The sequence below is a fragment of the Bombyx mori genome, chromosome 28 (genome assembly GCF_030269925.1).
Source record: "Bombyx mori chromosome 28, ASM3026992v2".
Classification (NCBI taxonomy): Eukaryota; Metazoa; Arthropoda; class Insecta; order Lepidoptera; family Bombycidae; genus Bombyx; species Bombyx mori.
The window spans coordinates 124,224-136,877 of record NC_085134.1 but is presented as its reverse complement, the minus strand read 5'-3'; the positions used below and the strand labels follow the sequence as shown (position 1 = coordinate 136,877).

The window sequence follows — 12,654 nt, the reverse complement described above, 5'->3', positions numbered from 1 at the left end:
ATATAGAGGAAGAAGTAAACCTAAGAAGAAATGGATGGATTGTGTGAAAGACGATATGTATAGGAGGGGAGTGAGCGAAGAAATGGTATATGATAGAGGAGTATGGAAGGAGAAAACATGTTGCGCCGACCCCAGGTGACTGGGAGAAGGGCAGGAGAATGATGATGATGTATAACGACGTCAATCCCTAAAAGCCCGGTGAACTCGCATCGACGATGTGACTGTACCACTGCTGAGCACAGGTACCACTTTTCTCCATCATGAAGGCGTAACGTTGTCTAGTAAAATTCAAAGCCGCAAAAGATTGAGCTACTAGCTCCTACTGGCAGGTACTACCATAGTGCCTAATTTTGCCGCAAATCAGTAATGCGATCCGGTTTGAAGGGTGGGGCAGCCGCTATATTACTCAACGGACATAGATCTCATATCTCGCGGCATTCCCGTAGTGACACGTGGGGGCTCCGCTAACGATCAGGCGGGGCGGGAGCTCGTTTACTGTAATACATCTCAAGTCCACGGTACGGTCTAAGGCACGGTACGAAATATGGTTTTAGGTATGTATTACATATATGTACCAGCAAACTGTCCACACTAAATATTATGAACGTACCTACTTCTATGACGTATTATTTTCTTAAACAGATTGTGAGCCTCTAGGAGTTGACTAGCGCTTTCCCAATTTTCAGAACACTTTTAATAATAATATGTTGAATACTATACTCTATTCCAATTACGAAGTGCCTTTTGACTCTTTACGTTTCGCATAATTTTAAATAATAATCATTTTTTTTAAACATCATTTAAAAAATATACAATCAATCTAAATCATTATACAATTAATTCACACACACAATGTCATAATAATAACATCTGTCAAATGGGACTTCGTAATTGTAATATAGTATAGTATACCTAGTCTTTAGAGAATTCCATTCTACCTAATCTCAAGGCAGGGGCAATACTTTGTCCTCGACGTAAAAAGCTTTGCCAAAGTCGTAATATTACTACTGCGAAAAGCATTCATAAATCCGTAAAATACCATCTGTACAAAAAATACAAATAACATACACAATCACGAACAAATATCATATTAAACACTCGCAGTTTTATAAATTAAATCATTTCGTACTCGCGTCTAGATTGAATGAAACGTAATCACAACAAACCGAATGTAACAAGACCCCGCCCGCGCCAACTGTCATCTTAAAAAACAACATCTAAACGTCACAAACATGACATCTGTCACATCTGCGAGATGTGCGCGGTGTCTCCGCTCTCTGATTGGTTCGGATTTAAATGTTATTCGATTTGTTTCGAATGCTGCCCCCCCTGAGCGTGGGTTGCCAGTAATTAAATTATTCAACGCTTGTATGAGGTCTTTACGCGCTAATCGAGTGACAAATTGACTTTTTGCGATGACATGTGTCGTATTTTTTGTATTCGCTAAATATTATTTTGTTTGATGAAATTGTTACGTATTTATTTGAGTTAAATTATTTCTACTAGTTTTCTTGAAAGTAAATCGTTATATGATAATTAAAAAGAGATAACAAGAAAGTAAAAAATAGCTCACAGCCGTTACCGGTTAAATTAATACCATAGCCTCATATCTCCAGTTGGGTTGCAGCTTTTTCATTAGATTGGCTATGGAGTCCGACAACTGCTTCACATCGGGTGGGTGGTAAGGCCAACATAAAACAACAACCTGTTTAGAATAAAATAAAATTCCCTAAAATAGTTTGATTCGATTAAAATCAAAACACGACAAACCCAACACAGAAATGCTCAATAAATTGTCGGACAAGTTATCATAACGGAACTAATTCATCTATTAAGTTAAAGTAGAGTTGAAGTCACAATCCTGAGCGGGTTGCGTGTCGCGGGCCCACTTATAATCACGAAACAGTCATTTGTACTGTTTGTGTGTCGTTTTCATTTCTGTTAATTAGAGAAACTATAATTCTAATGTTGGTGCCACTGGATTAGAACTAGCTTTTAATAAATTTTGACGTTTTCGAACAGTGTTGCCAACTTTGGCAATTATACTGAATTGCATTACCGCCGGACCTACAGTTTTCAAGTCACGCTTATTAATTGTTCATTTCAAAGCAGTTAGATGAAGAGCTAGTCAGAGAACTACACCGATATCTCAATGTAACGTTTTTTGAGGAAGGAAGGACTACGTTTAGATAAATAGGAAAAAATTTGCAAAGAAACCTAATGTTAGATGTCTCATACTTGGTAGTTGACTGCTTTTACGCCGGACATATTTCGGTCCGAATATTTTCATATGTCTCGAGAATGATACAACGGCTCGGGGGGTCTGCGTATGAACAGAACACAATCCGGATCGAGTCTGAAGCCCGCCAAACATGAACAGAAGTCTTTTGAAGTTATACTTCTTTAGGCACGTTATGAAAAATTTACGATAGTGAAATTTTACGATGCGCGCGCACCGTGACACAAAATTAACAGAATGAAGTTGCCCACTAAATCGCTCATTACAATACGACCGACATAACTTGGCGAGTCTGAATATAGCAGCAGGTGAACTTTCCGAACCGTACCGAGAATTATCGCATTTATACGATGTCAAGAAAAGGGATGTCCAATATGCGTGTTTGAGGATGTTGTTTAATCGATTTTTTTTCAAATTGATTAAAATTTAAATAAAAACAAAGAAATAAATTTAATAAAAAACAAGTATAACTTCTTACGCGCGTACATAAGTACACGCACCATTGCATCCATTCCAATTGCATTCATTCATTCGCATTTTTCATAATAATTTTAATGAAAACTGTGTCTCTTTAAAACACACGCCTCTTTAAAATAACGAGCAGATAAACAAAGGCATTCTATACACTGTAAGTTAAACTATTAATAACGAGGTGTTCCGACATGATGCATGGTGTCTGACGGTGCCACGGACCTCCACACGAAACGCGATAAAACTAATTCTATATTCACGACTTTCCAGTTGAGCGACGTAGACACAGAGGGGTCGGTCGCGAGCGACTTCTGCCGATCCTGAACGGGAGCCCATCTCCTTTTAATCTCACCGAACTGGTGATTTATATAAAATCAAACGTAAACACGCACACACATATTAAAAAGTCAAAGTTCGTGTACCCTTGCATTAGTATTCGCCCTGTATTTTTATTGATCTAGCTGATACTGCGCGTTCTGGACCTACCTAGTATTAAGTTGTTACCGAAGTCCAAACTGCACGTGAGTATGATGACGCTCAAACTACTCATCCGGAGTTAGTTCCAACTATATTGTACATATGAGGCCATCAGCGCGAAAGTGGTCTAACCCACAATTTTTTATAATCAAGAAATATAATAAATTTTGATGCAAAACCAGTCTATCTATAGTTTCACCCATAGATAACAGATAGCTTTGTAAACATAATATTTGCGCGTATTGTTTTTTTTTGCCTACTCAAATTCAAATTCGCGAAAATTCAAACCTAATTACCTCCATACTAACTATGGTAAGCTTAGGCCACTTTTGCACTGACGGCTTCATATAACAACACACTAATCGCGGAGGTGAACTTCTGTTATTTTAATTCTTTTGAAGAGCGTTTTCGACATTACATCACTATGCACTTTCTTCAACATTACCTATTCTCTCCACTTTAGTAATGAAACTTAAAGTACCTATCAACCTGTGAGGAAATTAAAAAAAAAACATTACTTTTAATGACTGTGTACTTACTACGTGTCAAATAAAAAAATACTATGTTTCGGGATTTTAGCTTCAATATAAATGAAACCAGAGATACAATATTTCAAACTTAAATTGATTGATATACTCAAGTGAATGTCGTGCATACGCGGACAGCCATAAAATAACACAATATATATAATATACTAGCTGACCCGGCAGACTTCGTAGTGCCTCAATCGATAAATAAAAGACCTAAACCTTTGTATAAAATAAACTTAAAACAAACAAAAGGAATCCGTCCGACGGGGGATACATCAAAGGAAAAACAAAATGGTTATTTTTATTTAATTCCGAGCATTTTCATATTTATCTACCTTTTAAACCTTCTCCGGACTTCCACAAATAATGCAAGACCAAAATTAGCCAAATCGGTCCAGCCGTTCTCGTGTTTTAGCGAGACTAACGAACAGCAATACATTTTGTATATATACATACATAGATAATAAAATATATTAACCAAGAATGTCATTTGATATCTTTAGCAACATCAAATCTGAATAAGTTGAGTAATGTAAACAAGGCGTGTGTTGCGATGTCGGGCGCATTCGATCGCGGAACATTTCGACTCGCGTTCTAAGCACGCGATCCTTAAACGATATAATATATCATTTCACACTATCATATTACACTCCAGTCGTCAAATTATCAATAAAACGGAAAATAAACGTTATTGTTACGCCGATAAAACTTGTATCAGCTCGTCTGCGAGTTAACGTAATAGATCGAGAGGCAGGAATGGCTGTAAGAATGACTCGATACAGCCGATAGAATTATACAATTTTTGTAGCATTTATGCCTAAATAATAATGTGTTCCCTCTTTCCCATTAAGTTTTAAATTAATCATATTTGTAAATAAATTATACTTATCTTCATTAATTCAATATAGCTAATCACATTTAAGCTTCTCTAAATTGAATCTTATGCTTCAAAGCTATTTTGAGTCTCTTACAGCTGCATTTAACAATTTTAAGTCCGACGCAGCCAAGCCTAGTCAAACAAAATTACAGCTTTGACCATTCGCAGGTATGAACTGGCATTTAATACCCTCTGTTCTAAACAACTAGTATTTAAATAGTTGGTCCTCCACACAACCCCGCTCTTCATCGTCACGAATAATGTGTTTAGTGTTGAAGAGCAGACGTTATTCCAGTTTTACTGGTAATAGGACCTCTTGTGACTTCGTACGGGTAGGTACCACCACCCACCTATTTCTGTCATGAAGCAGTAATACGTTTCGGTTCGAAGGGTGAGGCAGCCGCTGTAACTATACTGAGACCTTAGAACTCGTATCTCAAGGTCTTGTAGATATATGGTGGCGTAGAGATTTCAATGGAGTTTAGTAAAAAATCAGACCAGGGTCACCAGAGCGACTGATACTACTACCATGTCATCCGTTCGGAGATCGCCTCGTTGGTACAGTGAATTTGATACTGTACCATGAAGCCTGGGTTCCATTCTCTAAGAGTCTTGTAATGAGTACTGCTTGTTGAATACATTTGGTATCCGGGGTCTGGATGTCCTTATTCTGGTTTTGTATGTTCTGTAATCCTTGAATGTTGAAAAAACAGACTATTGTTTGTTTGTCATATCTTACGTTACGGAGCCGCCTCCGTTATAGAACGTATTGTAGGCCTAGTTGGGTTGTGATAGCGATTGGGGAGAACCTCATTACTACGCGCTCTATATTTCAGATGAAATGCTAATTTGTTTACTTCTCGTAGAATTAACATTTGTACTTTATATCTATGTGTTTTATTTGGCAACAATCAAGTGGACGTCATTCACATTGGGTTTCAGCAACCGCTATTGATCAGATTGGCTGGGAAGTCGTTTTCCCATCTAAGCTAAAAAAGTTCCTATGTAAACAAGACCAAACCTAAAATAATGTCATCCCTGTCTCTCGGACTACAGTGCAGTAGCGTTTTACGTGATCGAGTTCGTGTCTCGACGTATTCAAAGTTCGGGCCGGCACAGATCGTGTGGGCTTCTGATTTATACGTGATTTATACACCTATTGTCGATGCGACTTGGAATTGTAATCGAAACGATAAATAATAATGCATTTAGTACATATCGACGCTTGAAAGGCAAGCGTGACTAAGCGACAATAACTGCTTTGTACATAAATGATAGACAATAACCATATTCGATGCGCAAAAAGAAAATTAATTCTAGGTCTATTAAAATCATTTCAATCCTACAGCTAGATTCGGTAAAATATTTTTTTTTCAGGTATTCAACTTTATATTAGTCTACTGTAAAGTTCACGCATTGTCGCTTAGTCACGTTTGCCTTACAAGCGTCGATACTTACCTACTGTAGTTCGTAGAATAATTAACAGAAAAAATATAGGTATAATTATATGTTACATGACGGGTCTGCCATCATCAGGGGTGCTCGCCGGGTGGTGGAATTACGCCACGTAGTAATTAGTTACGTATGTGTGCTCGCGAGTTCGACGTAGATTGAACCCACACACGATCGAGTAAAATGAAACAAATATATATTCAAAGTTTATAAATTAATGTATTTCATTCAATAATCTAGCTAATTATCAATAATCTAGAATTTCCTTTTTCTGCCGCGATTCAATCATTGGTTCTGTTTAAAGGTCCCAGTATCGTATTTCTTATTTCTGCCGCGATTTAATCATTGGTTTTGGTTTAAAGGTTACGATATTTCTTAATTCCATTTTTGTTTTGTTTGTTTGTTTGTTTTTTTGTTTTTTTATTGCTTATTATTTTTATGCTATTCCATGGGGGTATATCCGAGCTAGGTGTAGGTTTGAATAAAGGTGAGCATCTGACTCAGACTAATATAGCGCTCTTGCTTCCTCAGGTCTGGTTCCAGAACAGGAGAGCGAAGTGGCGTCGACAGGAGAAGATGGAGGCGGCTCGGCTGGGTCTGTCCGAGTACGGGTGTGGGGGCGGTGGGATGCCGCGGCTCAGCGCACTAGGTCTGCCGGTCGATCCCTGGCTAGCCCCCCCGCTACTCAGCGCATTGCCGGGTAAGGCTCGCGATATCGTACCTTGACTTCCAAATGACATCTCTTTGTCGCGCTTGTGGAAGGGGGGGTGGGATTCACGCGATATGATAGGGTACATCTCACTATCTACTTTTGGAACTTAGAATGTAATATTTCGAACATCATGCGGAAGTGTTGTAGTTGGGATAAACAATTGTAATTAAAAGTTCATAGTTGTTAATAACTTAAATTGTGAAAATACTACACTATTTTTTTTTATTGCTTAAATGGGTGGACGAGCTTACAGCCCACCTGGTGTTAAGTGGTTTCTGGAGCCCACAGACATCTCCAACGTAAATGCGCCACCCACCCTGAGATATAAGTTCTAAGGTCTCAGTATAGTTACAACGGCTGCCCCACCCTTCAAACCGAATTTATTAAGCCGGGAGAAGTGGCGATTGCTCGTGAGGCGCATAACATCCGCCCACAGCAATGATACGGAATGACATACTTCGATCATCAAATACTCTCACCAAATCATCAGCTCCTCTACTGTCTACAACAACAAAAATAATCTAATTTTAATTAAATTATATTCTAGGTTTCCTCAGTCACCCCCCTTCAGGCTACCCCAGCTACCTGACCGCGGCCGGCCCCGCACCCGCGCCCCCCGCCGCGCCCGACCCCCGCTCATCGTCCATCGCCGCCCTCAGGATGAAAGCCAAGGAGCATGTCGAAAACATCAGTAAAGGACTGCAGATGGTTTAGCCGCAGGAGGAACGTCAACATCCATATTTATGAACTCTAAGCACCGATCTACAAAATATTACTTTTTTTTCCTACCTAAGCTGGTAGCCTTGAGAGGCTATTTCAGCGTAACCTTAACTAGTAGGTCAGCTCACGGGGCTCAAACCTGATGAAGTTGCTTACACGAACCCTAGCAAGAGCCGTGCTTCGCAGAATCTACCGCTGGATCGGAAACGATACCCACTGAGAAGATCCGGCGAGAAACTCAGTGGGCTGTGGTCTGTGGGTTAATTTACTCGTCGAGCCCTTTGTCGCAAGCGACGGGTTTGACGAAAACGATGACCGGTGCTTGAGGTACCTAAAAGCACCGTTAGTGGATCGGGAGGATCCGAAATGACGTGTTTGGGGCGACGTCGACTGCTTTCCATTCTGTCCGAAGGATCGGGAATGTAGTTACCGGTGGCCACGATGAGAGGGTTCTCGTGTCGTGCCGCTTTATCGAAGTGACGCATCGATGCCAACTGTAGATACTTACTGATGGAGATAAAATATTGCAATAATCAGTGATCTTTACAACCTCCACTAACACCATTGTTTTAGATTTGTGATGCTGTGACAGTCACCATTTGTACAAGACCGTTACGGAATACAGTGGCTTGGCTGGAGGAGAAACGACCACAGATATATTTTTCCTCTACCTAATCACTGGTAGCTTAAGAGGCTATATCAGCTACGCTAAGACTCGTAGGTGAGCTCACGGGCTCAACTTGAGAGAACTTGCTAACACTATCCCAAACAAGATAAATGTTTCGCTAATAATACCACAGGATCGGAATCGTGACCCATTGAAAGATCTGGTGAACTCTTGATATGACTAGAGGTTTTTTTTATTCGACGGCGGCTTTGCATTGCCCCTTCGGCTGGGTATTTAGTTAGAGGTGGTAATGAGGAGATTGTTATTTTACAGCACCGCATTTTCGAAGAAGCGTTCTGATGCTGTCTTCAGATACTTAGGTATTGTTTCTGGATGGAGGTTATCGTGAAGTTCTACATTCTTCACTAAACACAGTGCTCTGAAGGCTATCCTACAGAAACCGGAGAGAGCTTATCTGTGTTAGGGCCGCTAAAACAAATACTACACTTGCATAGGTCATGAAGTACTAGTATAGTACAACTAAAGGCTGAGGTAGTTTTCAGATGTAGTCGAAATAGAATTACATCTGCAAGCTATCTCAGAATACAGAATTTTGTACAGTTATATAGCAAAATTACTATACAGTACAGTTATACAGAATTTTGTACTTAGACGATGAATTGAAAGAAGATTAGTACTTGTTTCTATAACAGTGGAGCAGTTTATTCAATAACATCACTAGAGGACTTTCAGTCTGGGCCTGGATGCACGATCTCTCTACTGGTTCACAGAGTTTGAGACTGGGGAGATTTAAATAAAAATTTAATACAAATGGCGATTAATGGGGCAAACTCAAATTGAATTAGACGAAAATTGTTCTCAACATCAATGTGCATCAATTAACGTTGATTTTGTTTACATATAAAAATGAAAAACCCACTATGTTGCCTAAAAACTTATGATTGTAGAAACTCAATAACTCTATACGAATATGGACGAATTCTAGACACACAAGACGACGAATGGTAGATTGCTACGTGTTCTTTAATATTATCGTCACGGAAGGCACGCGGCATCACCGTAGATCACCCGGTGACGTCACCTATATCAGAGTCGCAGCCTAGCTATTGCTCAGCACAGGTATCGTGAATGGGCTTACGGTTTCGCGGTAGCGGGGGTAGATTTCGCTTTAAGCTCGAAAAGTCTTAAACGTTTTTCATGTATTTATTTGTTAATCAAGGAAATTAAGTAAAACAAAATCACAAAGTTTTATCTCTGACCTCAATTAAGTTTTTTTTTTTTTATTGCTTATATGGGTGGACGAGCTCACAGCCCACCTGGTGTTAAATGGTTACTGGAGCCCATAGACATCTACAACGTAGACGCGCCACCCACCTTGAGATACAATTTCTAAGGTCTGAGTATAGTTACAACGGCTGCCCCACCCTTCAAACCGAAACGCATTACTGCTTCACGGCAGAAATAGGCAGGGTGGTGGTACCAATCCGCGCGGACTCACAAGTGGTCCTACCACCAGTAATTACGCAAATTATAATTTTGCGGGTTTGATTTTTATTACACGATGTTATTCCTTCACCGTGGAAGTCAATCATGAACATTTGTTGAGTACGTATTTCATTAGGAAAATTGGTACCCGCCTGCGGGGTTCGAACACCGGTGCGTCGCTACATACGAATGCACAAGACGTCTTATCCTTTAGGCCACGACGACTCCACACGTATTACTCCACAAGCCACAGTCCCGAGATGAACCGGCGCAACAAGCTACAACAATATGTGTATTAGTCCAATTACGACTCAGACATCAGGAATTTAAGCAAGTTAGAGCACAGGAATTTATTACTATTAAATGATCACTGATCGTAACCCAGTAATTTAAATGAATTATAAAAATGGAGACTGAACTAATTAAATGACAATCGTGAATGATAACGGTCACATAGGGCAGTACTATCTATCACGGACAGACTACTATCTATACTCTCTATCACCCACCGCAATAGGGTCAGTACTAATTGTCAAAGACAACGTTTCACATCCAAATCTGTGCAGTACTGACTGTCGAAAGACAGTGGTCCGTACACCAAGATGCATCCGCTCAAATGCATGCAGAGCACTCCACGCAACGGCTTATATCTCGGGAATCGTGCTGCGTCTCGTTTAGCTACCAAACTAATGACCGTCTCCGATATGTTCATATATTTTTATCATCATAACAGTACTTTAAATACACAAAAAGAGATGATAATAACGAAATGAAAATGTTTGTCGCGGTCGCGGCACCCCGCGCAGCGCCATCTAGTCAAATCTATTGCACATTATAATGCGCCTTGTCGTACAAACGTTCCTTGACAGTGTTCAAACCTACCTTGGCTGCAGGGTGGTGGCGCTCTAGGAGTATTCCCATTTCCCCACTATGCCAGTCATTCTACGCACAAATAAAAAAAAAACTTACTCTATGCAGTATCTGGGAGCACTCTCGACTTCTGCTCTTATGTCCTTCCACGTTGTCACATTAGTTGTCCAGGCACATGCTGATATGTGGGGTTTTTTTTTCTTTTTCCTACCTATCCTGATAGCAATAAGAGGCTATTTCAGCTTCACCCTAACGTTTGTAGGTGAGCTCGCGGGGCTCAACCGGAGAGTTGCTAACACTGACCCTAGCAAGAGCAGTGCTTCGCAGAATCTACCACCGGATCGGAAACGCGACTCACTGAGAAGATCCGGCGAGAAACTCAGTGGGCTGTGTCTATGGGTTAGTTCGCTCGTCGAGCCCTTCGTCGCAAGCGACGGGTTCGACGAGGACGGTGACTGGTGCTTGTGGTACCTAAAAGCACCGTTAATGGATCAAGGTGGGGTGTGCGTCCTCGAGCGGATTTATAGTCCGTTGCTTAGAGTCGATAATCGTGTACAATAATTTTGTGGCGAGCTATGAACAACAAGCGAGTAATTAGAGATTGTTATCACACGCGATATATCAGTTTTCTACTAATTTCCTTTAAATATAATTATCTTTGATATATTATAACGATGAATACAAATATACAGATCTTATCGAAAACTTTCGGAATTCAAGCTAAAAACCTGAACTATTAACTATAATAAACTATTAAAATTTTTGCAAGATTCTAACTAAGTATGTAGTATTTGTCAGTGGAACTGCTTTTTATTGTGGGTCAACCTAACTGGTGTCTTTATTCTTATTGTGTAAAATAATAATCATATGTAAATAAAATTTCATTAACCTTCTATTAGCATAATTTATTAAGAAGTGATTGTTTTTAAATATCAAATTTTAAAAATCAATATCAAAACGTATTTCTTAGATTAGATAATTTATAGTTAAGACGAATAAATTTTTAATTTTGTACAAAATGTTTGTAATGTAGCCAATCCAATATTTGTGTAAGCAAGCAATATAAGTATGTGTGTAACATAGTTCAATATAATTATAACACCTAGTTATTAGTAACTAAATAATTAGAAAATGAACATAGAACATATTGATTTAAACAAGTCACTAATTTAAGTTTATTTGGAAATTTTGAAAATGTACTACAAGAAATAATTAAACTTGAAGAAGATGGTATTTTTGTTTCTTTACTCTGCATCTTCTCTCGCGACTGACTTTGTTAACTGAATCTATTTTTGTAACCGTTGAGATATTAACTATTCTTAAAATTTATCGAAAATTTTAATGAGTATTAAATTCTATTGCACTGTAATAATTGATTTTCGAGAAGTTTTTTTATATAAATTTGCAATAATAAGTACAACTCATACTTACATTTACGTAAATAATTATTGTAAAATGATAAAATATAGATTTTTATAATGTAAATATAATTAAGACCTACTTATGTAATTATAAGTCCGTGTGTGAAGCAAATAAAAAAAAAAATGTATTTTGCTGAGAGGTTCTTCATTTATTAACGTTATCTTTTAGTTTTAAACGAATGTAAATTTGAATAACCTTATCTTCCAAAAACTAGCACTAAGCTAAATATTCTAAATTCACACCTGACATGTTGAGATTGTATTATTTTTCCAAATATGATAGATAATGAATGTAAGTTGAGTACAATTGTTTCTATCAGTTAAAAAATATTTGGTGTCTCCACGACTCGTTAGCAAACTCCCGTGTAAATACCTGCGCCGCACCATTCGGTTGTGTAATGTCCGCGGACCGTCACTACACCAGAGAGGTGAATAAATGTGTTCTTATATGTCATGGAGTTTTTACTTGCACAGAGCATACGTCTTCTTGCTTGTACTGTCGCTCTGTCAACCTTCAGTTGGGGAGCAGGCTGACCTTTATCCTAAGAAATGGGCATATTATATGGCATTTACTATCAGACGAGTTTTTTTTTTTATTGCCTTTGTAGGCAGACGAGCATACGGCCCACCTGATGGTAAGTGGTCACAGTCGCTCATGGACGTCACCAATGCCAGGGGCAGAGCCAAGCCGCTGCCTACCGTAAAAAAAAAGACGAGTTGCTAGCTCGTCATAAGCAACGTACCCCACCTGGTATCAAGGACTACAGGATTC

The 12,654-nt window shown here is 39.0% G+C and overlaps 1 protein-coding gene across 1 annotated transcript in view; it reads left to right on the top strand.

Annotated features, from left to right (window-relative positions):
* The window catches only part of LOC101739054 (retinal homeobox protein Rx1), a 63,476-nt gene extending 51,457 nt beyond the window's left edge, over positions 1-12,019 (top strand). The window contains exons 3-4 of the mRNA XM_004933525.5: positions 6,578-6,746; positions 7,306-12,019. Coding sequence (XP_004933582.2) covers positions 6,578-6,746; positions 7,306-7,472 — 336 coding nt within the window. The 3' untranslated portion in view covers positions 7,473-12,019. The remainder of the gene's footprint in view (positions 1-6,577; positions 6,747-7,305) is intronic.
* The last annotated feature ends 635 nt before the right edge of the window (positions 12,020-12,654 follow it).